Here is a 27,251-nt window from a genome sequence, read left to right on the forward strand (position 1 = left end):
TTGCGATGTGAACGGGATCCCCGAGATGGGGAATGTGCTCTAGAGAGGTAGGATGCGTTTTTGGGCATGATTGCTTTGAGTGTGTAGAAAGGTGTTTGAGAAATGGCTATTTGTACGTTTCCAATAGACGACGCCAACCTTATGTTGTTCGATCTGAGGTGTTTTGAATGGAAGACACAATCAAATAACCCTACCAACTAGACGAAGCCGAGGTAGAAGGACGAAGTTACGCACTAAGATCTACAATTAGGAGAAGGGTCAGAGGCCCGAGGAGTTATTCCCTGGGTAGGTACTCTGGCACTCAAGTCAGTTCGGTAGAGAGAGAGGTGGTCGGGTTGAATAGGTTGGAATAATGTCGGTTTGAACCGAAGAGATAGTGTAAAGATATTCAAAGTGTTCTTTTAAAAGTCCAATGTCTTTTACCCCGAGTGAGGAATACTTATTTATAGTTGGGTGTCCATGTTCTAAATGGATGGTGCTTTTAGGATTGTTGGGATGAGATCATCTGCCAAGATTTTTGAGAGGTTTTCTCTTTCCGGACGGAATTTGTTTCCTTATCCATGTAAAAAACTCCTTCTTGATCATACTCTTCTATTACACGTGGTACCAACATAATTAGAGAGAGGATGGTTGCGAAGGATGCCATATAGCATCTTAGCCAATTCCACCATCACCCGAACAAGAAGTGCGGTGAACGTAAAGGATAAATGAGTTTTATGGTCTAGTCATTTAGTAAGGGCATTTTTGTCCAAAAAGCAAAAACCTCACCCGCTCACAATTTTTGTAATATTCTTGAAACGTAATCGGTTTTGTCAAAAATGATCACACGATCATTTATTTAGCAAAATGTCCTCTGGAATTTTGCTCCTGAAAATTAGTCCTAGAGAGGTGACAAATTTAAGCTACCCCTAGATTCGTCATTCATCAACCATCTACATGGATTGTATATTTTATTAAATTTTTTTTTTCATTAAATAATCCAAACCTTGTTTTATAAGGGCAATTTGGGTATTTTAAAATTTTGGGAGAATGACAGTACGAGTCTATGACAACATCATTTTATCTACCTAACGGGAGGGGTGTAGATATCACGGCGGGCTGAACCTCGGGAGAGTTTTTGCTACGCACAAAATATAGGGGAAGTTTAACTAATTGTCAGAAAATATGGGGGAGATTTTCCAATTTACCCAAAAATATTCTTGATTAACATCTGGGTTTTGATTCAGGTCCAAGAAACCATCTACGGTTTACAATCACACAGCACAAGGGGCGCCTCAGCTTGCGCCACGTGAACATATTACAACGTGGTTTCATTCTATTGGCTAGAGTTCACGTAGACCGTTCTTTATATACCAAGTTTTTAGATTTCTTGACTCGACACGTGGATTTTTGATTCAGCTCCAGAAACATCTACGATCTACAAGCACACAGCAGAGTGGGCGCCTCAACTTGCGCCACGTGTACATAATGCAACGTGGCTTCATTTTATTCGATAGTGTTTCGTAAACTAGACAAGTAGACCGTTCTTCATACACACTTTTTTTCAACCTTCAAAACCTGTCCTACTGATCCCCAGAAAGAAAGACCGTTAACTCAGATCTTGGGTTCCTTCTCTCTATTCTTCTCGATCGAATGATCGATCAGTTCCTTTTCTCAGAATTCGAAAAGCGAAACTGAAACCCTAATTCCACAGTCTCGAAATATTGAGCTCGGGGTCAGTGTTAATGGCTGGGACCTTCGATACTTATGTGTGTTATTCTTGAATGTCATTTTGAACACTGGGATTTCGGCTTGCAGGCTTTGCATTCATTTGTTCGTTTTTAGCTGTTGAAAAGCGACAGGGAATGAAGATGTGGCCTAAGTTAGGGTTATCGGTTTTGATTCTTTTTCTCATTGTAGTTCCGTCGGAATCTGCGGTTTCGAGCATAGATCTAGGTTCAGAGTGGATGAAAGTGGCGGTTGTAAACCTCAAGCCCGGGCAGAGTCCGATTTCTATAGCAATTAATGAGATGTCAAAGAGGAAATCTCCGGCATTAGTTGCATTTCAAGGTGGGAATCGCCTGGTTGGAGAAGAAGCAGCTGGAATTATCGCTAGGTACCCTGATAAGGTCTATTCACAAGTTAGAGATATCATCGGAAAGCCGTTTAAGTACGTGAAGGATCTTATGGATTCGTTGTACCTGCCGTTTGATCTGGTGGAGGATTCCAGAGGCACAGCAGGAATTAGGACCGATGACGGCGTTACTGTTTATTCGGCGGAAGAGTTGGTAGCAATGGTGCTAAGTTATGGCCTACACTTGGCGGAGTTTCATTCGAAGGTGCCGATTAAGGATGCAGTTATTACGGTGCCGCCCTACTTTGGGCAGGCGGAGCGGAAAGGATTGCTTCAAGCAGCACAATTGGCTGGTATTAATGTGCTATCTCTTATCAATGAGCACTCTGGTGCAGCACTCCAGTATGGGATCGATAAGGATTTCTCCAATGAGTCACGGCATGTTATATTCTATGACATGGGTTCAACTAGTACTTACGCTGCTCTTGTGTACTTCTCGGCTTATAATACGAAGGAGTATGGGAAGACAGTGTCGGTCAATCAATTCCAGGTAAGCTTTAATGCTGACTTCTCCTTTGGTTATTAATTCCTGAACGCATATATCGTTCTCAAAATTTGCCCCTAAATTGAGATAGAAGTTTATAAGGTGAGGCCATACACATAACTTAGGCTCCTGCTTAACCATTGAACATCTTAGCAGTGCAACATTTGATCATTTCAAGCATGAAAGTTTTATGCACCTGAAGAACACTGAAAATTGAGTTTAACGTGAAGGCTTAAGACTAATGCTTGAAAGTAATAAGGTCAATGAAAATATAATTGATCAATTTTGTATATTTGACAGCATATCTATGAAAAGTTCGTGTTGCATATGGCCATGATTTACATATTTCCTAACATTTCCACAGCATATTTTCTGCGTCTAAGGGTACTGAATACTGATATGAAATATAAATGGAATGTGTCTCAACATCATTAAAATCTTTTATATCTATATCTATATCTTATACTTGTTGTAATTGGGCGATGCCTTGTCACCATCAGCATGTATTTTTCTTATATTTTAATGAAAATTTCATTTTTTACCTATTAAAAAAATCTATACCTATACTTGTTCTCCTCAAGAAATCTTTGGTACTATTTTTATTAAAAATTTGAATTCAGAAATTCCTGCAGTACTGTTTTCTAAGATTTGAATTTCCACATTCATGAAAATACATTCAGGAGATTGGAAGATTTTGTCTTATCTAGCATATTATTCCTAGGTTCAAGACCAAGTCAGAAGTAAACCTGACTTCTAAAGAAGTAAAAAAGTGAGAAAGGAAGAAGAAAACAGCAGAATAGAAGAAGGGGATGGAGAAGAAGAAGAAGAAGAGGAAGAAGAAGAGGGTTCGATAATCATCTCTCTCCCCTTACTAATCATTTTATTAATCTTCACTAGTGTGGTTAATTACAAATCAGCCCTTAAGTGGGGTGTCCAACTAAGCATAAACTTAAAACATAGATGCCAATCATGCCCAACTTGCTTATATAATGTGTCAGTTTCCCTTTTGGAATACCTTTGGTCAAGACATCAGCCAACTGCTCTTTTGAAGAAATAAATGGCAAGCAAACCTCTCCTAAAACAACTTTTTCCCGTATAAAATGTCTATCAACCTCTATGTGCTTAGTTTTGTCATGTTGAACATGATTATGTGCAATATTGATAGCAGCTTGGTTGTCACAGTAGAGCATCACTAGTTTTACATAGTCAACACCCAACTCTTCCAGAAGTAATATCAACCATAGTAATTTTGACACTCCATGTGCCATTGCCCTGTATTCTACTTTAGTTGAAGATCTAGCTACTACATACTGTTTCTTACTCCTCCATGAGACAATGTTTCCTGCCATTAAAGCACAATATCCTGAGGTGGATCTCCTATCATCAATACATCCAACCCAATCAACATTAGTGTATACTTCTAACTTGAGGAGACTGTTTGTGACCATAAATAGATTTCTGCAGTTTACACACCTTCCCTTGCATTTCCTTTCTATACACCCTTGGAGGCAAAGACATATAGACCTCTTCATGGCGGTCTCCATTCAAAAAGGCATTTTTAATATCGAACTGGTGAAGGGGCCAATCAAAAGTAGCATCTAGAGACAACAAAACTCGAATTGAAGTCATCTTGGTCATAGGAGCAAAGGTCTCAAGGTAGTCAATAGCATACATCTGAGTGTAGCCTTTAGCAACCAATCGATCCTTAAACCTCTCAATGGTGCCATCAGAATGGTACTTAATGATGAACACCCATTTACAACCCATAGGCTCCTTCCCTTTAGGCAAATCCACAATATCCTAGGTATGGTTCTTATGCAAAGCATCAAATTCAGTCATCATAGCATCCCTCCATTCAGGTTTGGACAGGACTTCTAGTACAGACTTGGGAATAACATGGGTAGAAATGGAGGCAAGAAAAGAGTAATAGGTAGGGGATATAAGGCTATAAGACAGGTGTTTAGAGATACAATGTGTTGTACACTTCCGCTTGCCTTTTTGAAGGGCAATAGGAAGGTAGGTGGGTTAGAGGAGGGCTGACTTGTTGCCTCAATAGTGATGGGAGGTGCACGAGGCTTTGTGGAAGGAGTGGAAACAACTTGCCCATCCTTGAATCTTTGTCGTTAGTACCACCTTTGGAGCACAGGATGTGAAGGAAATGTAGGAGGATGAGCTGGAGGAGGAGGGGGAGCAGGAACATGTGGTGGAGAGACAGTGGAAGGGGAGGCATTAGAAGAAGATGAGTCAGTAGGGGACTCAAAAGGAATTGGAAGAGGAACCATTGGAGATGTATGTAGCAAATGACTCCTCAGGATGCTCCCCCTCAGGAGAAGTACCAAAGAAAGGAATGGACTTAGCAGATGTGACATCCCTAGAGACAAAGCAGGTGCCACGAGCTAGATCAAAACAACAATGTCCCTTTTGTGTGGAGGCATATTCTTGAAAACACACTTATGTGCCCTAGGCTCAAATTTGTGTCTTTGATGATTATGAACATGTACATAGTAAGTGCACCCAAAGATTCAGGGAGAAAGAGAAAAGAGATCCCCATCCGGAAAGAAAAGGCTAAATGGGGTTTTGAAACCCAGAACCTGAGAAGGCATACGGTTGTTAATCAAGAAGGTGGCAGTAAGGACAACATCCCTCCAAAATTTAATAGGAACATGAGATGCAAAAAGGAGGCATCGAGCAACCTCAACCACATGGTGGTTCTTCCTTTTCGCCGCTCCATTCTGTTGTGGAGTATAGGAACAAAAACTCTAACGAATAACCCCAAAGGTCTCAAAGTAGGATGAAAGGTTCTTCTCAAAATATTCCTTAGCATTATTAGATTGGAATATTTCGATCTGTGTATTAACCTGGGTAAGGATAAGCTTATGAAAATTTTTCACAATAGTTGGTACTTCATCCTAGGATCTCATGAGATAAGTCCAAATATAGCGAGAATAATCATCAATAAAGAGGATAAAATATCTATAACCCCCCATACTAGGCAAATGATATGACTCCCACACATCGGAGTGCACAATATGAAAAAGGAGAAACGGATCTTTTATTGCTTACTGAATAAGATTGTCTACAATGCTTTGCGAATTCACAAGACTCACAATGAAGACTCGATAAAGACACTCTCCCTTATGCATATCGGGAAACAAATGGCTCAAGGCTGAAAAAAGTAAATGACCAAACCACAAATGACCTAACATGACTCTATCAATAAACTCTAACACAACAAACTCCAAAGCTACTCCATTAGGTGGTCCAAGACTCTTATCAGGTGTGTCCAACAAGTATATTCCATTTGCCTCGTGGCCACTCCCAATCATCCTCTAAGATTTTAGGCCTCGAAAAACACAGCGGGTAGGAAAAAGGGTTATGCTACAATTCATAGATTTAGTCATGCTAGCTTGGGGACAAGAAGAACAGAGGATAAGACAAGTGTGTCAAAGGCCTTGATATCTCCTTTGCCAGAGATGGGAACAAGAGACCCATCAACAAGAGATATCTTCTCTCTACCAGAGAGGAGTTGATAGGAACAAAAGATGTTAGACAAACTGGTCATATGGTCTGATGCACCAGAATCAATAATCCAAGGGATTTTATGATTACCTGAAATAGAAGCATGATTTGTAGAAGCACGAGTACTTGAGTGAGCAAATGCAGGTGATGAAGTGCTGCCAGAAGGGTAGGATGCTGTTATAGTGGTTTCAAGTGATTCAGTAACCTCCCATACTTTTCAAACTCTTCCTTTACTGCTGCCAGCTGCTCCATAGCTGACTTTTCTTCACTCTCCTTGTTCTCTCCTTCAGGTACTGTGGCAACATTAGCATTCTTAGGCTATCCTGTCTGACCATTCTTCTTAAAGCTGTTGCTATTGCTGTTATTGTTGTTATTCTGAAACCTGTCCGGGAGAAGATCAGGATGGAGTTTCCAACAAGTGTCCTTAGTATGCTTTGGTTTTTTGCAATATTCACATATCACTTCTTTCTTCTCGGTCGGACCTTTTATCTTTATTCCAGCATGTGCAAAATGTTCTGTAGGTGGACTCTATTACTGCACTTATAGTCTTCTCTCTTCATTGCTTACCATAGCGTATGCCTAAGCAAGAGTGATATCATCCTTCGCTAGAATATTCTGTCTAGTAATGTCGAACTCAGGGTTGAGTCCTGTAAGAAACTCAAACACCCTGTTTCGTTCCACCAGTTTCCTAAAAGTCTCTACATTATTAGTACTCTCCCAAACAACCGTCTCCATAACATCAATTTCCTGCCATAGTGATTTCAGGACGGAATACTAGATCGCTACACTCTTCTCCCCTTGTCTCAGATTTTTCACATAACTTTTCAGCTTATAGACTTTTGCCACATTCAACTTCTGTGAATGTTTCCGTAGCACTGTCATAGATTTCCTTGGCCGAAAACATCCAGAGATAATGCTGACTTATATGGGGCTGCATAGAGTTAACTAACCATCCAATAATAGTGTAGTTCTCCTATATCCATTTCTCATATGCAGGGTCTGTTTCTACGGGTTTCACCTTACTGCTTGTGAGATATCCCGGTTTACCTCTACTATAAACATGAATCCGTATAGATTGTACCCAGGCTAGATAATTGGTGCCATCTAGCTTGATTGTGGTCGCTCCAGTAAAAAAGGAATCTACTAGGCCAACCCCAGATACCAACATTTGCTTTGATTCACTTTTGGAATGCTCCATTGATCAAATGAAAATAAAAAAAACTAGTTTTTTAGTCTATATAAACTTAACTGAGGTCAATACAATACCTGCAGACTTGAAAACTAGGGTTTCACTGCACCCGATTGTCGAGGAGGAAGAGAGAATAGGTAGCCGCTCCTACCAGAGCTTCCAAACCACCTACAAGTCTTAGCCACACACTTCTAGAGATCAAACTACACCTCCCAAGTCCTGAGCGCCACACCCAAATCTTCTTCTTGACCTATAACCTGAAAGCTCTCTAGTCGGCTAGGGTCAGAAAATTACAACTCCACTTCTTGGCAGTTTTTGGCCAGATTCTAACTCTTCAAACCCTCTACCAACTAGGCAAAAATATTCTCTGATCTATTAATAACTTATCTCTCCATACACACTCCTAATCGAAGGGTGTATGGGAAAAGAGAAATTAAGAAAAGAAAAAAGAGGGAAAACCTGCTCTGATACCAAAAAGTAAATCTGACTTTTAAATCTGATAAGAAACTTGATTAAAGAAGTAAAAAAGTGAGAAAGGAGGAAGAAACAGTAGAATAGAAGAAGGGGATGGAGAAGAAGAGGAAGAAGAAGAGGGTTCGATAATCACCTCTCTCCCTTCACTAATCCTTTTATTAGTCTTAACTGATGTAGTTAATTACAAATCAGCCCTTAAGTGGGATTTTTAGCTAAGCATAAACTTTAAATAACTTAAAAGAAGTTAACAGGCCCATTAGCATACAAAATAAATAACCTACTACTGAAACATAAAATAGACACTAGGGCCCATTCGGCCCAGTCTCTCTACAAAGTCTATATCATAAGTATCATCTTAAGATGGAGAATGTTCGGTACATGTATACATGCTGTATAGCAAATGGTCTTCCCTACTTTTCTTCCTTTTCTCCTTGTATTTCATGGTGATCAAGAAGTTGGTTGTTTCTTCTACCGTTTTGAGATCCTTTTCCTCTCAAAGATGGCTAGTCACTTGTTATGATGTTGTTACATGTTATTGTGTTACTAACAGTGGAGCTGTAAAATAGCCTGACATTTTTCTCTGACTAATTCCTATTACGTATCTAGATTTATTTTGGTAATTGAGATTGTTAGGCTTGTGACCTTATAATTGTTATTGTTATTTGTGCCCTTTTTGTGTTCCGTTATGCATTATGCCTATTGATGGTCATTGGAATTTTTTCATTTGTTTTGGGATGGCATGTAATTCATGAATGATGTTGCAGGTTAAAGATGTCAGATGGAACATGGCACTTGGGGGTCAAGATATGGAAATGCGTTTGGTGGAGTACTTCGCAGATGAGTTCAATAATCAAGTTGGGAATGGGATAGATGTAAGGAAGTCCCCTAAAGCAATGGCTAAATTGAAGAAACAGGTTAAGCGCACCAAAGAAATTTTAAGTGCAAATACCATGGCTCCAATGTCAGTTGAATCACTTTATGATGATCGTGATTTTAGGTGGGCTGAACTACAAACAATTACCTCAAAAACATTTTATATGTAGCAACAGGTTTTTCCTTCTAGTAGTAAATGCTGCAACTCTTTTTTCCAATGGTTTGCTAACTAATTGCCTTGGAAAGAAAAGGAAAGAGAAAGACAACCTAGGTAAATGTGTAAATGTGATACTATTTCTTGTCAAGAAGTTACAAGATGGTTAGTACTGCATATATTAAAAAATACTGATCAAAAAAGAAGGAAAACTAGCTTCATGTACAGACATAGCTATGATGTTTTCAAACCTTTTGGCATGAAATAGTAATCACAGAGCAGAAAAATGTAGGAATTTCCAACCAAAACAAAGGGCCAGTAAATAGGATTTGAAAATCTAGAAGGCTTCTCTAAATTTGCTTGTGTTATCTATAGTTATAGATTTGCAGAAGGGGACATACTATACAAAGGAAAAGATAGCATCCTCCCATGCTGCTTGAACAATCTAGGCTTTAATCATTGCATCCTGTAGTACATGGTTACTTGAACTTGCTTACCATTTACCAAGAAGATGTAACATCAATACTGAGGCCTTGGCGCAACGGTTAGTTGCTCCATTTCAATCTGGGTGACCAGGGTTCAAATCTTGGAAACAGCTTCTCTGTATGTGAAGGGTAAGGCTGTGTACAACTGTCCCTCCCCAGACCCTGCATTGGCGGGGAAACTCATGCACTGGGCTGCCTTTTACTTTATGTATGCTTCTAGAGTTTCTTTGCTTAACAGACTGAAAAATATTGTATATTTTAGCAAATCATACTATAGGAAATGATGCAGCAAGATGTGTTGGAAACTTCTGTTTTTAGATTCAGAACATGGTTAGATTTGTAGGTCTGGATATGAGGTTAGAATTTAGAAAGCTGTAAAGTAGTTGGAAACCAGTTAGGCTGCGAGAAAGAGAAGGTTTCTATGCTCTAAACAGATCAGTTAGGGGCTACACTGCTTTTGTAATTTAATAGAGAAAACTAAAGGAAAAGACTTGCTGAATTAGTTTTTAGTAGTAGAAAGTGTGAGTGTTATGAAGAAGGAAAGCAGTGAATCAGTGATGAATGTGGTTGTAGATAAGATGTATGATTGCTAGACTCACTATTATGAGGGCAGAAGCAAGGCTCAAAATTTCATCACGTACATCTGGCCATATCGGTCAATACGCCAAATATTTTTCTTTTGGGTGGTTTGACCCATTTCAGGGGGTAGCCAGGCCTAAAACCTACCTCTCTTCCCTATTTTTGAAAAAGAAAACTAAAAAAAGAAGAGTGTGGTGCAAAGTACATATACACCCCTTCTGTCATATTTGGGTATATTGATACTTTGAACCTTGGGCAGAAGTAATGTAAAAGCGGTAAACTAAAAGACAAGAGAAGATATAAGAAATGGCACTTACTAAAGTCAGTCCACAATATTGCTGCTCTGAAGCTGTGCTTCTGGCAAATAGGATCTCAAATAGCAAAATTGTCACTGAAAAAGCTACTATAACAGTACAACCAATACCTTACCCCTAATCCTAAAATGAAATGAATTGCAACTAAAATCACAAAACCAACCCCGCTTTACATATAAAGACTAAAAATTTAGGTTGGATGTTGCCCCATACCCCAGCATGAACTTATTTTGACTTGCCTCGAGGGGCCCTTACAAAGGTGGAGGGCCAATTTCTTAGGATAGGGAATGCAAGGTGTTTAACATCACACTAGCTACTTGAAATAATTCAAATAGGGATAAATGTATAGATTAAAAGTTTCACATGCTTGAATTGTTAAGTGCATGAAGCACTTAGATACGATCTACATATGTTTGCTTTCACTTTCACATTTTCACTTTATATGTGATTATATGTTATGCTTATGTATTTTACTTTGAGGCATCAGGCATTTTAAATTTAATTTCTTTTAAAATCCAGGTTTCTTTTTTTTTTCAAAAATTTGTGCCTTGCTTCAAAACTGAGTGCCTTGCCTTGTTCCTCAAGCACCATAAGGTCCTTGTGCTTTTCTTGCACCTTGCACTCACTGAAAATGCATACCTTTTCCTATTGTTCCCTTTGTCAAATGGACTTTGGTAACCAGCAAGTATAGAGCCATGATTTCACTTGCTCATTTTTAATACCCTTTACATTTTTTTGTAAATTGTTAACTAATACCTGTGAAAATCAACATGATGGTAATTATATTTTTCTTTTTTTTATTTCTATTATTTTTATTTTCTATAGAAGCACAGTAACTCGGGAGAAATTTGAAGATCTTTGTGGAGACCTGTGGGAGCAATCTCTTCTGCCTGTGAAAGAAGTGATCAAGCATTCAGGTTTGAGTGTTGATGAGATATATGCAATAGAGCTGATAGGCGGTGCCACTCGCGTGCCAAAGTTACAGGTCAGTGGATAGATCTTCTTTATGATATCTGGTGCTAATTTTCATGAGCTAATTCATGTTTTTATATTCTGTTTCATAGAAGTGGTAATTTAGTTGTTCCTCTGGCATAGTTTTTTGTTTTTATTTTTTGATTGATAATGATAATGAAAATTTTATTAAATAAAGAACTAAGTATTCATCATACAATTCCCCACAAAGAGGCGTGAGGTGCAGCCTCCAAACTACATCATAAAGCTTACAATTGAGCCCAAAAGAGCTGATTCCTATGTACTCCTTGTTTAGCTAGAAGGTCTGCCAGCCCATTTGCCGATCTTCTTTCCCATTGAACTGTGACTGAAATATTTGAAGTCAGCCACTTAAATCTTCTCAAAGCCCCCCTATACAGCCAGGCTGCTGTCTCTGGTTCTTTTAGCCATCCAATAACCAGTTTGGAATCACCTTCAATCATTGAATGCTCCACTGCCAACTCTCTTGCATGTTCCGCTCCTTGTAACACAGCTTGGCTGCATTTACAGAGTCTCCCCACCCTATAGGACCAGTAAATAGAGCTACAATCTGACCCTCATCATTTCTGAAGACTCCTCCTATTCCAGATGGCCCCGGGTTGCCCAAACTACTGCCATCAAAATTTAGTTTAATGACGCCTGCATCAGGAGGCTTCCAATCCACCACCGGCTTGCTTCTGGGCATAGTTTTTTATTTTTTTATTGATAATAATCAAAGTGCTTTGTTAATATATTTAGGGAGAATGTGTTACAATATGTGTGCATGACATCCCTTTTAGTCACTAGCCTTAGCTTTTTTTTTTTTATAATAAAATGAAATTTGTTAAAGAAACAAAAGAAAACATAAAACAAGGTCACAAGGGTTCACCAACAGGGGGAAGGAAAACACCTCAAATGAAACAAACTAAAAAACAGGAAACTAAACCCCAAACAAAACAGCAAAATCAAAAACTTCCTCAAACACCATACATCATCACTATTTATCAAAAAAAAAAAAAAAAAAAACACCATACATCATCACTCCATCCCCTAACCCTCCAAGACCAAATGAAAACTTCATGAATCATCATTAGTCCTCCCCCTCAAACAGCTCTTCCTGCCCATTGTCAGCTTCATTCCACACCTCTCCTCCTTCCTCCACTATAACATTTTTCAAACTTTCTTCCCTCCTCTCAAACTCCTCAAGGCTTAGGCTTCTCTAATCAAAGCCACCCCCCCCCCCCCCCCAAAAAAAAAAGGACCAAGATTTTTTCCAATTTCAACATTTTTGTCAGTAGCCAAATTTCCTTCCTTCTCCACCTTTTCTCCTGGGATCATATCAATCATTCTCACCTCATCTTCAACTGTTCCCACACTCCTTTTCTTATGATCATTATCCATCTGTGTCTCCGAATTGCCATCAACCATTCTCACCTCATCTTCAACTGTTCCCACACTCCTCTTCTTATGATCATAATCCAACTGTATCTCCAAATTTCTGGTGCCGAAAGAGTCTTCCCCACCAACGCTATCCAACAATGAAACCTTTGCATTTACCCTGTTCTCTTGTACCTGCACCAACCAATCCAAGCTTCGGCCACAAGACTTTAGTTACGTGAACAATGCGTTGTGCTTGCAAGGTACACAAGACTTCTTTGGAACCAGTCCAATGTCCACAACCTCACCTCCTCTTCCTCTTTCCTCTTGCGACCCAAATCCACTCCTATGGCCCCTCCAAAATGTCAGTTCATTTAATTCAAGGTGGGCTACATTTATAAATCAAAGGTTTTGATTTTGTTGTTTCAGTGCAGCGCTACGACAGTGCTGTAGCAAATGTGGTTTAAACTTACCTATCATCACCTCAAATTAAAAAGGATCAGCAGCAGGTATCAAGTTCAAAGAAAGACTCCTGTTGCCAATAGCTTCCACAGGACCCTCCTCTGAACCACCTACAGATACTTAGCCAATTGAACAAAGAACATCAACTTTCTAATGATCTCCCAGCCCTATCCACCCCTTCATCATTCTCCTCTGAACCAGTCAGAACTGACTCCACCAAAGCAGCAAAACTTTCTTGTATCGGAAAGTCAGCATCCTTCTAATCCTCTGAGTTGTTACTGGCCACAGGAGACTCAATGCTCTATTGATCAAGTCCCAGGAGATTGATCACCCAACCGACTCTACCAAAGCAGCAAAACTTTCTTTTATCGGAAAGTCAGCATTCTTCTGATCCTCTGAGTTGTTACTAGCTACAGGAGACTCAATGCTCTATTGATCACAAGTCCCAGGAGATTGATCACCCACAGCAATGCTCCGACACCTACCAGAGCCAGCATGATCCTCCACAACATCTTCAACAATCTTCCTGTTGCCACCTCTATCGAACTTTGAGATCATCCTAGCCCAACTCTCCTTCCCCTTGTTCCACTTCTCAGATTCGTTTCTGTTTAGGACTCCCAAAGCTTTAGCCTTTCAACGCTTGAAATAAGCGTGGCCCCTATTGTCAACCTGCAACTTAGGCCGCAGGTACAGCCCACTCTTCTTTTTAAAATTAAATTCCTTAAAAAGCTCCCTATTTAATCCTTCAACTGGCCCCACAAAACCATGTGGCTCCACCCATTCTAACCCAACGAACTCTTCTTCCTTTTGCATCTCACACCTTTACTCGTTTGGCCTCCATGAGCCCACCACCCCACTCTCTGCACCAACATTAAAAGAGTCAACAAAAGTCGACCAATCCATAAAAGTAGAACCAGCCAGCAATTTAGCTTCATTTCCTACTTGGCTCTTCGAGTCCCGATGCCCACCACTACCACTGAGAGTGGAGTGGTGGGCTCATGGAGGCCAAACGAGTAAAGATGTGAGATGCAAAAGGAAGAAGAGTTCAAGACCCACCACTTAGGACTTAAATTTTTTACTAATACTCCTGAAATGCCCCCATCTTCTGTAAAGAGACTGGGCCTAATGGGCCCTAGTGTTTTATTATTTCTTATCCTTTTATTTGTTATGTTTATGTTAATGGGCCTGCTAACAGTAGTTAGTAGAAGATCAAGACTGTAATCAGTCTTGAATCATAAAAGGTTTTAGGTTTGCAAAACAGAAGAAAAAGTGAGAGAAAGGAGAGAGAATAGAAGAGAAGCAAGAGAACACAAGTTGTTGAAAGGAGGGACAGATTCTAACAGATCTGCCGCCGCCACTCTCTTAATATTTATAGGTTATGTTTAGTACATAATGGAAAGGACACATCTGCCCTTGGTACTTACATAATAAATAAAGTAAATAAAAACTGAAATAAATAACAACTGAATTAACAAACTTACTCAAACTGACATTACTATAACTTAAACAAATAACTACACTGCTGTCCTACGAACACAGTGGGGACCACTGCAGTGGGGCCCACATCAGTGTTCTCTACACTCCCCCTCAAGTTGGGAGTAGATATCTATCATGCCCAACTTGGATGGATCTGTCTCTAACTTCTTCCTTGGTACAACCTTGGTGAGGATATCCGCGAGCTGCATATTAGATGTGATGTACGGAAGACACTTCTTGTGATGTGACCCTTTCTCGCACAAAATGTCGATCAACTTTGATATGTTTAGTTCTGTCATGTTGCAGTGGGTTGTGGGCTATATTAATAGCTGCCTGATTATCACAATACAACATTAAGGGCTTTTCATAGTCAATACCTAACTCTTCAAGTAGTGACCTCAGCCATAAGATTTCAGCCACTCCATTAGCCATTGACCTGTATTCTGCTTCAGCACTGGAGCGGGAAACAACACTCTGCTTCTTACTCCTCCAAGAGACAACGTTACCTCCACCAGGGCACAATATCCAAAGGTAGACCTTCTGTAATCAACACTTCCAGCCCAATCGACATCTGTATAGACTTCCACCCTCATGTGATTATTGTTCTTGAGCAATATACCTCTACCCGGGCATCTCTTCAAGTATGCTAATATTCTCTCTGCCGCAAGATGAGAAGTTCTAGGGGAGTGCATGTACCGGCTAACAACACTAACTGCATAACTGATACCCGGCTGAGTGAGGCGGAGATATAGAAGCTTTCCAACCAACCGTTGGAACATAATTTTGTCTTCAAGAGGCTCCCCACCCTTTGCACTAATCTTGTGATTTTGTTCGATGGGTGTATCGGCCGGCTTAACACCCAACTTTCCAGTTTCCGCCAACAGATCTAGAACATATTTTCTCTGAGAGATAAAAATCCCCTGCTTGGATCTAGCAACCTCAATACCCAAAAAGTACCGTAGTGCACCAAGATCTTTCACCTCAAACTCTTGACGAAGGAGTTGTTTGAGGGACTCAATCTCATGACTGCCATTTCTTGTCACCACAATATCATCAACATATACTGCTAGTAGTGTTAGAGAGGACTCCACCCTCTTGATGAATAGTGTATGATCTGATTGGGCCTGTACATAACCAAACCTTCCAAGGGCTAATTTGAACCTATCAAACCAGGCTCTAGGTGACTGCTTCAAACCATACAATGCCTTGTTCAGTCAGCAAACCTTCTTACTTGTCTCTGTATCATAGAATCCAGGAGGCAACTGCATGTAAACCTTTTTTTGTAAGTTTCCATTCAGAAAGGCATTTTTAACATCCATTTGAAACAGGGGCCAAGAATGATTTGCTGCAAGGGATAACAAAACTCGAATGGTTGTCATCTTGGCTACTGGGGCAAAGGTCTCCAAGTAGTCTATACCATAAGTCTGAGTGAACCCCTTTGCAACCAGCCGGGCTTTGTACCTTTCAATAGAGCCATCAGCATTATGTTTCACAGTGAACACCCATCTGCATCCCACCGGTTTCTTTCCTTTTGGTGGGTCAACCAGTACCTAAGTATTATTCTTCAACAGGGCATCCATTTCGACTTGCATTGCATCTTTCCATTCTGGAACTGATAGGGCTTCTTGCACTGTTCTTGGAATAGGGACATCGGCAATGGAAGTGAGATAGGACCGGTGAGATGGTGATAGACGATCATAGGATAAGAACTGTGAGATGCTGTGAGCTGTAGAAGTGATGCAATGTCGTTTCCCTTTGCGAATGGCAATAGGGAGATTAAGGTCATTCACAGGAGGGGAAGTGGCCACAGTGAGAGGTATCTCAGTAGGCTTTGGATCTGGAGGCGCAGAAGGAATTGGAGCTAGCCGGGACTGCCGAAGACTAGGATCAACCTGCCTGCGTCGCCTGTGATAGACTCTCAACTCCGGCTCCCTCTGACCACCCTCACCACTACAACCTTCATTACCCAGTGGAATAGGTAAAGGAATAGCCCCACTTCTACCAGCCCCACTTCCACTCTCACTGCTCTCCCCCCGAGGAAAGAAACTCAAAACAGCCCCACTCTCACTGCTCTCCCCCTGAGGAGAAACCCTAGGATAATAGGGTGTCTCCTCAAAGAAGGTGACATCCATGGAGACAAACCGTTTCCCTGAAACCGGATCACAGCAGCAATAACCCTTTTGAGTTTGTGCATAACCAAGGAAAATGCATTTGGAGGCCTTAGGTTCAAATTTGGAATGATGAGGCCTGAGAAGCTGAATGAAACAGGTACAACCAAAGGTTTTAAGGGGAACAATGAACAACTCCTCGTCTGGGTATAGAAGGGAAAAGGGGGTTCTCATATCAAGGACTCGGGAAGGAACTCGATTAATGAGATAAACTGTCGTGAGGATAGCATCACCCCAGAAGCGAATAGGTACATTGGAGGTAAACATAATGCTTCTAGCCACCTCCAAGATATGCCTATTCTTCCTTTCGGCAATGCCGTTCTGCTGTGGTGTATAAGGGCAAGTGCTCTGGTGAATAACTCCATGACTAAGAAGGTAGGAGGTCAATGGCTGAGCAAAGTATTCTTTTGCATTATCAGATCTAAGGACTTTGATTTTGGTCCCAAACTGAGTGAGAACCATCTGACGGAAGTTTTGGGTCAGAGCAGGAACCTCATCCCGAGAACGCATAAGATAGACCCAAGAAAACCGGGTATGGTCATCAACAAACAGTAGAAAATATCTGTACCCACCCATAGAAGAGATACGATATGGCCCCCAAACATCAGTATGCACAATATCAAAAGAGGAATTACTCATTTTATTACTTAAAGAATAAGAGGTCCTACAATGTTTGGCAAACTCACAACTCTCACACCTCAACTTTGATAACTCAACAGACTCAAATAAAGCAGGAAACAGACTATTCAAAGACTTAAAAGACAAATGACCTAATCGGTTATGCCAAAGCATAACCGAACTCACAGGCTGGGAAACAAAAGACTTCTTATCCATTGACTCCTCCCGACGAGAACTCTCTCCAAGCAGATAGATCCCGTTCGTCTCACGGCCAGTCCCAATCACCTTCCTCGTCTCCAAATCCTGAAAAACACATCGGTTAGGGAAAAAGGTTACTGAACAGTTCATGTGTTTGGTAATACTACTAACTGAAAGCAGGTTAGTATCAAGCTTAGAAACATGCAAGACAGAAGATAAAGAGAGAGTATCCGATAGCTTGATGTCCTCCTTGCCCGAAATGGGAACAGGAGAGCCATCAGCAATGGATACTCTATCTCGGCCAGAGGACAAGTGAGAAGAAGTGAACAAAGATGGCAAGCTAGTCATATGGTCAGATGCACCTGAATCTATTACCCAACACTGATCAGTATTACCTGGAGTTGAAGCATGGTAAGCTGAGGCTCGAGTGCCTGAATGTGCAAATGCAAATGTGGCAGGAGCTGATGGTGACTGAGATGGCTGAGCTGAACTCCCAACTTCCTTTTCCAACTGTATGAGGGCAGCCCGAACAGCAGCTAAAGTCTCCAGGGATGTGCTTGATGAGGATGTTGAATCAGTGTTCACTACCATATGAGCATTACCCTTCTTATTTCTTAGATTTGCTGGGACCAAGTGAGGATGTAGCTTCCAACAAGTATCTTTTGTGTGCTTGGGTTTCTTGCAATGTTCACATACCAGATCCCGTTTACCTTCCTTCTTCCGGTCCCTTTCTGAGTCACCCCCTGGCTTGGGTTTAATAGCTGTCAAGGCTGGGAAAGAGGGCTGAGGCTGCATCATAACTTTCCTCCTAGTCTCTTCACTATGCATCAGGGAGTATGCTTGAGAAAGGGTCACACTATCTCTTGTCAATATCTGTTGTCGCACAATGTCATATTCTGAATTCAACCAGCCAGAAACTCAAATACCCTATTTGTCTCGACTTGCTTTCTGTGAGTCTGTGCATCTTTAGGACTCTCCCACTCAAGGGTCTCTAGATGGTCAATCTCATGCCACAAGGATTTCAAGGTAGAGAAGTAGACAGAAACTGGCTTCTCTCCTTGTTTAAGGTTGTTCACCTCACACTTCAATTCATAGGCTCTGGCAACATTAAGGGGTTGGGATCAGGTTTCTTTCACAACATCCCATATCTCTTTGGCTGTCTTTGCCCACAAGTAATTTCGGCTGATATATGGCTGCATAGAATTACACAGCCATGCCATAACTAAATAGTTCTCTTGAACCCACTTGGTGTATGTTGGGTCCTCCTTGGAAGGTTCTTTCACATCTCCCAAGAGGTAACCCAGTTTTCCCCTTCCTCCAATAGCCATCATGGCTGATTGCGCCCACTCCAAATAATTTGACCCATCAAATCTCATAGTTGTAATCTGAAACCCGGTTTCAGATACATTACCATAACTGTGGTTTCCAAAACTATTTTCTCCCTGACCCTTAAGCTCCATCTTTGATCAAGATTCAGTGGCTACAAACTATTAGAGCAATTATACCAGAAAACAGAGTCAAGCAAGTAAGTCTGAAATCTGATCCGAAACCAACACAAATCTGATCTGATCCGATTTGAAACCAACCCAAATCTGATCTGAAATCAATCGCTTATCACAGTATATGCAAGAAATCAACTCAAATCTGATCTGAAATCAATCGGCATGCACATTACTAGGCAGCCTATCAATCAGAGATGCTATTTTCTGAAATCACTACTGTGGAGCCCACTGCTACGAGAGCAAAAATAGGGTTTCAACTGTTGGTTTGAAGTAATTGCTCAGCTGCACTCTCCAAGCAGTCCGCACAAGTGGGACTTGTCGTAGGGCAATATGAAACCCTAAAAACTAATCACCTTTGAAGAGGAGGGTTCGGCCCAACAGTCAAACCCTAGAAACAAACTTAACCACAGTTCGGCAAGCCAAACCCTAGAACAAACATGAACACAGTTCGGTCCCTCTTTCTAGATAGGTCCAACCTATCTCGGCTGGTTGCAGTCTCTGAAACCAAGTAAAAAAAACTTACTTACTGATTACCTGTCTTCGGTTTACTGTCTTCTAGGGTTACCTGAACCCTAACCTTCGCTGCCTCTTCCTGATTACCAACTCTCTGCAAGCCGCGGCAAGTCTTCAACTGCTGCGAACCTCTCCTAGTAATCTCCAAGATTCAGCCACCGAAAAACTTCTTCAAAGCTTCCAGCCCTAGCTAGTCCTCATGTGGTCGATTGGACTAGACACACATGAGAAGCCCTAGATAGGCTCTGATACCAAGTAGAAGATCAAGACTGACTGTAATCAGTCTTGAATCCTAAAAGGTTTTAGGTTTGCAAAACAGAAGAGAAAGTGAGAGAAAGGAGAGAGAATAGAAGAGAAGCAAGAGAACACAAGTCGTTGAAAGGAGGGGCAGATTCTAACAGATCTGCCGCCGCCACTCTTAATATTTATAGGTTATGTTTAGTACATAATGGAAAGGACACATCTGCCCTTGGTACTTACATAATTAATAAAGTAAATAAAAACTGAAATAAATAACAACTGAATTAACAAACTGACTCTCAAACTGGCACTACTATAACTGAAACAAATAACTACACTGCTGTCCTACGAACACAGTGGGGACCACTGCAGTGGGGCCCACATCAGTGTTCCCTACATATTCATTCTTTTGTGTTATGTTGTTAGCAGGCCTCCCCATTAAGGGAATCTTTGTAATTATCTCCTTTGAGATTGGATTAATAAAAGTAATTAGGAGAAAGGAGAGTGGACTGGAGTTGACTGATTGAACTCTCTTCTCCTTCTCCCTTCTTCTCTCACCATCGTCTTCCTCTTCTGATTTCTGCTATCTTCACTTTTCTTCTATTTTCAGATTGAAATACCTTTTTCTTTTGTGTTGATTTACATCTTGGTATTAGATCAACTTTCTCTTCAATCCCATAAACTCTTTAATTGGAAGAGTGTATAGAGAGTTGGATTGCTTATTGTTTTTAATTTATTGCTGCCTAGTTGGTATCTAGAATCTGTCTATTGGAATGCCAAGAAGTTGCTGTTTTTTTCTCTTGTCCAAAACCCTAGCCACTTTTTTTGGCACCCTGAAAACTAGTAGTCAGGTTGGCCAAAGTGGACTTAATCAAAGTTATCGTTCCGCCAATGGAAATGTAATTACACTTCTAGGCTGTTAACCTTTTCCCATATTTTTCTTAGACAGGGATCCAAAAATCACCTCTCGGATTGCATCCTTGGGGAAGACCTAGCACCTCCACTATTTCACTTAATTCATTGTCCTCTGAATTTACCCCAGTTATACAACTCTTTTTGAAGTTTATTCTTAAATTTGACAAAGATTCAAATAACTTTAGCAACAATCTCAACCTCCTCATGTATTGTAAATTGCTCCCATAATAGAAGATTATTATATCGTTAATGATTTGGAGGTAACATAACATTGTTCCTCCCAACTGTCCAACCCTTAAACAACTCCTCCCTATCAGCTCTAGAGGTTGACTTGCCAAGCATGTCTGTGATTAGAGTGAAAAAGGAAAGGAGATAGTGGGTCTCCGTGTCTGAGGCCTCTGTAAGTGGGGAAAAAATCTCTCACTACTGACCTAGACTGAAAAAAATTACAAGTTTGTAAACCACCAGCAATCCACTTGCACCATTTCCCCTCAAATCCATGTTCCCTCATTACCTCCAGTAAAAAAGACCAGTCCACAAGATCATAGGCTCTCGACATCCAACTTACACAGAACTCCTTTGCCATATATAGAGGTTAATATGGCAATCAGCAATCAGCCAATGCACTTGTGTAGAGGTTAATATATAATATAATGCCTTTAATATGACAATCAACAACCAGTCAATGTACATGTGTAGGAGATAATATATGATATAATGCCAATACTTCTTGGGTTTACACCCAGACCACCATGCAAAAAATGTAATCCATTACACTGACACGCACCATTATGTTTAAAGGGTTGAGTTTATCTACATTTGATGCAAACTGAGTATGAGACACTGTTCGCTTTCTTACAGGCTAAACTCCAGGAATTTCTTGGGAGGAAAAATCTGGACAAACATCTGGATGCTGATGAAGCTATTGCACTTGGAGCATCACTTCATGCTGCAAATTTAAGTGATGGAATCAAGTTGAATCGCAGGCTAGGAATGATTGATGGTTGTTCGTATGGTTTTATGATTGAGATTGATGGGCCAGATCTTTTAGAAGACTATAGCAGTAAACAGCTACTTGTAACACGAATGAAGAAACTTCCCAGTAAGGTATAAACTGTAAGTTGGACTTGGTTGCCATGATAGTGTGTTAGATTGGTATTTGCATTTGCTTCTCACTAATGTTTAAGTTTGTTAGAGTTACATTTGGTTGGTAACTTACTAATTATGTTTGGGTGTACTAATGATACAGATGTTTAGGTCTATTAATCATAACAAGGACTTTGAAGTTTCTCTCAGTTATGAGAGTGCAGATCTACTACCACCTGGCATTTCTTCTGATAAATTTGCCCACTATGCAGTTTCTGGTCTGACAGATGCTAGTGAGAAGTAAGAGATTGGCAGCTTCTTAAATAATGATTGGATCTAGGTTCTTCTTTGATGCTATTGCTGATTAAAAAACTGCTTTAATAATTTTGGGCAATGATACTAGTTCTCCTATGCAAAGACTGCATAACATAACCAGCTATTATGGTATACTTCTGTTTAGGTATTCATCTCGCAATCTGTCATCTCCTATCAAGGCAAACCTGCATTTCTCTCTCAGTAGAAGTGGAATACTTTCTTTGGATCGTGCAGATGCTGTCATTGAAATTTCAGAATGGGTAGAAATTCCTAAAAAGAATTTGACTGTGGAGAATTCAACTACTGTTACTGCTAATGTATCACTTGAATCTAGTGCAGTAAACACCTCAGAAACAATGAAGGATGACATGCTCAATGATGGTGCAATTGCTAACACATCGAATTCAAACTTGGAAGAGCAAACTAGCATAGATTCTGTGACTGAAAGAAAACTGAAGAAGAGAACTTTTAGGATTCCACTGAAGGTGCATAAATTGAAACAGCTTTGTTGTCATTAACTTATGCCACACTGTAACTTTAGTTTGACCAGGGATAGTTCTGAAGTTGATGATTTCAGCTAACTGTTTTTATTTTAGAAGTTGATGATTTCAGCTAACTGTTTTTATTTTACAAGTACAGATAGTTGAAAAAACGATTGGCCCTGGAATGTCTCTTTCTAAAGAATCTTTTTCTGAAGCAAAAGATAGACTGGAGCAACTTGACAAAAAAGATGCAGAGCGAAGAAGAACTGCAGAGCTTAAAAATAACTTGGAAGGATACATATATGCTACTAGAGAAAAGGTTTGTACTTTAGAGTTCTTTAACAATTCTAAACTTGTATTTAATAAAGCTCTATTGAACTTCCTTGTTCTTTATCTCTTTATCTTTTGACAAGTGTTGAGGATTTTGTTTAGTTACATTTCTAATTTATCCTGCAGATTGGTCCTATTGAGGTTTCATTTTCCTACAACTCCTTTTTTTCATGATAGTGGAATTTTCTTGTTTCCATGATATTGAAACTACTGTTTTAGCAACCTGAAGAGGCATGAAATCATTTCTTTAGTTCTACAAACTGGTTATTATGCTTTTCATTATTCCTCGGTCCACTTGTCAGATCTCATTTTCTTTTAACGGGGAGAGGATTGGGATTGCTTGGGGTCATAGCATTTTCTAGTTCCTGATTTTCATCTAAAAGTTAAATTTACCTATTTTTTCGCTTGTAACTTTCTTCACTTTTTATTTAAACATTGGCCTTGTAGTTGACTTATTTTGACTCCTTTCATGTTATCTTTGTTGCTGCTAATACCAGCTTGAATCATCTGAAGAGATTGAAAAAATATCAACATCCCAGGAATGTCAATCCTTTGTTGAGAAGCTTGATGAGGTTAGTTGTCATATATCCACTTAGCAGCCATATTGGCTTTGCCTTCACTCTATCACTTCAGCATTCTGATTCAACCATTTTGTTTTGTGTCAGGTGCAAGAATGGCTGTATACTGATGGTGAAGATGCTTCAGCAACTGAGTTCCAGGAACGTCTAGATTTTTTAAAAGCTATTGGTGACCCAATATTTTTCAGGTGGTTCCCATTTGCAGTAGTTCAAAGGATTTTATTTTCATTTATGGAAACTTACTTTCTGCTGACTATTTATACAGATTAAATGAGCTTGGTGCACGACCAGCAGCATCTGAACATGCGCGAAGATATCTTGGTGAGCTGAAACAGGTACCTGAGATAGTTGGTGGTTGTAATTTGAAATGTCCAATATTTGTCATTACTCATTAAAGATCTACTTTTCTAGATAGATAAATATATATATATATATATAATCCATTAGCTGGCCAAACCGGTTGAGTGGGTCACGTTATAAACTCCATCAGATGAGGTTAAACCAGATGTCTCTTGCTCACTTATGTGATCATGTGAGCCTAGGTTTAATATGATAGATATTAGGGATGATAACTGACTCACTATCAATTACCAAGGAAAAGAATTGTTGGCTTGTGGGGCATCCAATCCCAAGCTCACAATCAATAATGCTGGAGAAACCCAACCCTAACAGTATCGAGCAATCTTCAGCTACTTCAGGAAGGTGCTATAAAAAGAGTGGTTCTAAGAAGACCAATTTGGATAAAAGGTGAAGTAGTCTAATCGTTGGTTTCATTGTACGTCTCAAGAGGAAGAAAGGCATGATCTTTAAAAAGTAATACTTGAGAAAAGCTACGAGTTTGAGAGCAAGGGAGAAAGAAAAATGGGTATGGGTGGTTACTAGATTCTCTAAAATGATATTTCAAGGTTGTTAACAGGTAGTAAGGTTCCAATTGTTTTGAAGGTGGGAACAACTCCATTTAATTTGTGTGAAGTCCCAGATAAGTCTTTGCTTGAGTTGAAATTGGAGTCTTAGCCTCGTCAGCACTTAGATTGTAGTGGTTTGGTTGGGGAAGTTCCTTCTCATTGACCAAAAGAGATGCATCAAGGGTCCCTTGAGGTAATGACTAATAACATTGAAGTTATTTCGTTTGAAAAGGAAGAAGACTCAGATATAGCGGTGCAGGTAGGTGCTTCTAAGTGGAAGTTAGATGATGCTTTTGTACTTCAAGAAGAAATTCCAGCATTTATAGATCTTTAGAAAGTGAAACTATGATTGGAGGGAATCTTTTTGGTAATAATAGCAATATGGTTGAGGGTGCAAACTTTTTTGGCTCATGATGTTTTGTTGAAATCGTTGAAGAGAAATTGGGCTGAGATTTGGGAAAGAGGCATGAAGTAAATAGGGATAGAATGTAAAGGAGGATGGAGTAAAAAGTAAATTTCGTTTGAACTCAAAAAAAAAAAAAAAAAAACAAAAGGCACAAATTCAGGGCAGTTGGCACATATTTCTAGATTGAGACAAGGACTATGTGGGGCAGGGCCTTGTAATAAATTTATGAGGTTTTATAAGAGGAAGAGAGTAAATGTTAAAGTAGATCACAGTTTGGGGAAGATGGATGAGTCTTCAACCATAAGGGATCAAGATCTTTTGGTGATGGGGGATGTTGTTGATAGGAGTGACAATTTTCCCCATTTCCTTGATCCTTGCAAAGACTTGCTTCAAATGGGATGGGGATTGGGATGATTTCCCCCCTCCGCGGACGACAATGGGGAAATTTCCAATCCCCATTGGTGGGGTTCCCAATCCCTACCCCATGGGGAGGCAACCAAAGGACTAAAATAATATATTGTCTTAATATTTTTAAAAGTGTGGTTGAATATATTTGGGTCTATTTTGTAGGATTGTAAATTGTAACCATTTTATTTAAAAAATTGGAATGAATTGATTGTTATGGTAGTATGTATAAGAGAAAGGGAGAAGATGGAGGACTAGAGAGAACAAAGAGCTCGTTGGAGAAGATTCCTGATGGTCGAAGCCAAACTGTTTCTGTTTGAAGAACTCAGTGGGAAGTTTCCACTAAAGTTAGAGAGGGGAAAAGAGCTATAATCTTACTGGTTGGAGAAGTAATAAACTGCTTCAAGCTTTTTCTCATGGATGTCATTGGAAGTAGTAAAGGAATGGCGCAACGTGAAGTCGTTGGAATGAAGACAATTCGGTGCTGAATTGAGGCAGAATATGAAGGGAGCTTTAAGTACTCTTGGTTGAGAATTTTAGTCTTGGGAGGAAGCAGATGATTTGTTTTCCTAAAGGTAAGAAAGGAGAAGGTTGGGACGTGGTGTCAAAGGTGTTAAAAGTATAAATGAAGACAGTGGAAAGAGATGAAGAATGAGAGGTGAAGACCATTGGGAGGATGGAAAAAAGTCAATAGGGATTGGAATGCATCGCAAGTAGGGGTAGTATTGCCTTGACACAGGATAAGAAGGATTGGGAGAAAAAAGAGATGATTCAAGCCAAGGATAAGATAGAAGACTGGAAAAAGGTTGCATAGGCGATAATTAGAAACTTACACTTGATAGGTATAATAATAGTAACCCCTTTTGAGAAGAACACATCCCTGCTTGAATTAGTGGAGGATAGTTTGGATTTAAGAGTTGTTTGTATTTTGGAGGCTGGTCAAGTTTTAGTTACAAAGTGGTCTCCAATATGAAACTTGAAATCATTGAACATGGAGAAGGGGATAGTAGTTCGTTTGCTGGGATTGTTGTTTCATCTGTTGAAGGTTGACACCTTTACATCTTTGACTTCTATGTGTGGAGGTGTATTAGAAGGAATCTTTACCAGATTTTCCTAGGAAAGTTCAAATCCTCACAGATTAAATTATTTACTTAGTGTGGGTTGTTTCCTCCATTGAAGCGGAGTTGTGTAGGGAAGCACACAGAGAAGATGATTTATGTGGCATGAAGAGATTGAAACAATCAAATGAGGTTGGGAGTTACACTAAAATGGTGTCACAATTTTCTAGAAAGCCAAAAGTATTACCACAAGAAAACAATGAAGAGAGAAATGATTAGAGTTCTGGTAAAATGCGTGCTTGGACCTACGCATAGGTGGTGGCTAGGGATTTCAACGGTAAATCAAGTATTATAAAATTTGGATAGCTGGATCGACAACTTGGGGCAGGCCTTCATTTGAACCAGTAGATTGTGGACAAACTCATTGTTTAGATGGAGGCACTTAGGACTATCCAGACAGGAGATGGGCCTTTTTAAAGAGCAAGGGAGGAGTGCTGATGGATATCAAACAGGCCCATTAGTGAGGTGAAAACAATAGTGACCTTTGTAATTGGGCCTCCTACTTTTGAGAGGCCATGTGAATCTCTTAAGGAGAATGTGAGGGGGGCTAAAAGGTTGGTGATGGATAGTAAGTGCCGTCTGTCATCTTCTTCTTTGTCAAATCCTGGCTAGACTAAGATTGCAACAATGGAAAAAGGAGATAACGGGGTACTGCGTTGGGTTCCAGCAAAGGCAAGGAGCAAGAGCTCTCTGATTTGAATGATGAATGGTCTAGAAACGAGGAGGAAGATGAGTTAGTTTTCTTAGATTCTTCGAGTAGTATCGGTAGTGTAGATTTGGTAGGGAAGATAGATATGCAGGCATAGGAAAGTTTTCACATAGAGCTTCTTTTCATTGAGGATGTAGTGTCCTGAATACATCACTATTGGAAGACATGAACAATTAGATTTAAGGGCTATATTAAGGATAGATAAGAAGGAAACAAAGTAGATTTAATTATTGAAGTTTAGTAGGTTGTAACCCCCCCCCCCCCCCTTGAAGAGGAATGATTCCCGGATTCTCAA

The 27,251-nt window shown here is 40.0% G+C and overlaps 1 protein-coding gene across 3 annotated transcripts in view; it reads left to right on the forward strand.

Moving 5' to 3' along the window:
• The first annotated feature begins 1,531 nt into the window (after positions 1–1,531).
• Positions 1,532–27,251, forward strand: part of LOC148862101 (heat shock protein 70 (Hsp 70) family protein) — a 48,533-nt gene continuing 22,813 nt past the window's right edge. For all 3 annotated transcript variants that reach the window (XM_088985352.1, XM_088985354.1, XM_088985355.1), the window contains exons 1-10: positions 1,532–2,603; positions 8,544–8,776; positions 11,010–11,169; positions 21,484–21,729; positions 21,872–22,008; positions 22,169–22,508; positions 22,663–22,824; positions 23,333–23,407; positions 23,501–23,601; positions 23,679–23,748. In XM_088985352.1, the coding sequence (XP_088841478.1) occupies positions 1,845–2,603; positions 8,544–8,776; positions 11,010–11,169; positions 21,484–21,729; positions 21,872–22,008; positions 22,169–22,508; positions 22,663–22,824; positions 23,333–23,407; positions 23,501–23,601; positions 23,679–23,748 (2,283 nt within the window). In that variant the 5' untranslated portion in view covers positions 1,532–1,844. The remainder of the gene's footprint in view (positions 2,604–8,543; positions 8,777–11,009; positions 11,170–21,483; positions 21,730–21,871; positions 22,009–22,168; positions 22,509–22,662; positions 22,825–23,332; positions 23,408–23,500; positions 23,602–23,678; positions 23,749–27,251) is intronic.

The sequence above is a fragment of the Nelumbo lutea genome, chromosome 4 (genome assembly GCF_056320005.1).
Source record: "Nelumbo lutea isolate HS-2025 chromosome 4, American lotus-T2T, whole genome shotgun sequence".
In the NCBI taxonomy this organism is placed as follows: domain Eukaryota; kingdom Viridiplantae; phylum Streptophyta; class Magnoliopsida; order Proteales; family Nelumbonaceae; genus Nelumbo; species Nelumbo lutea.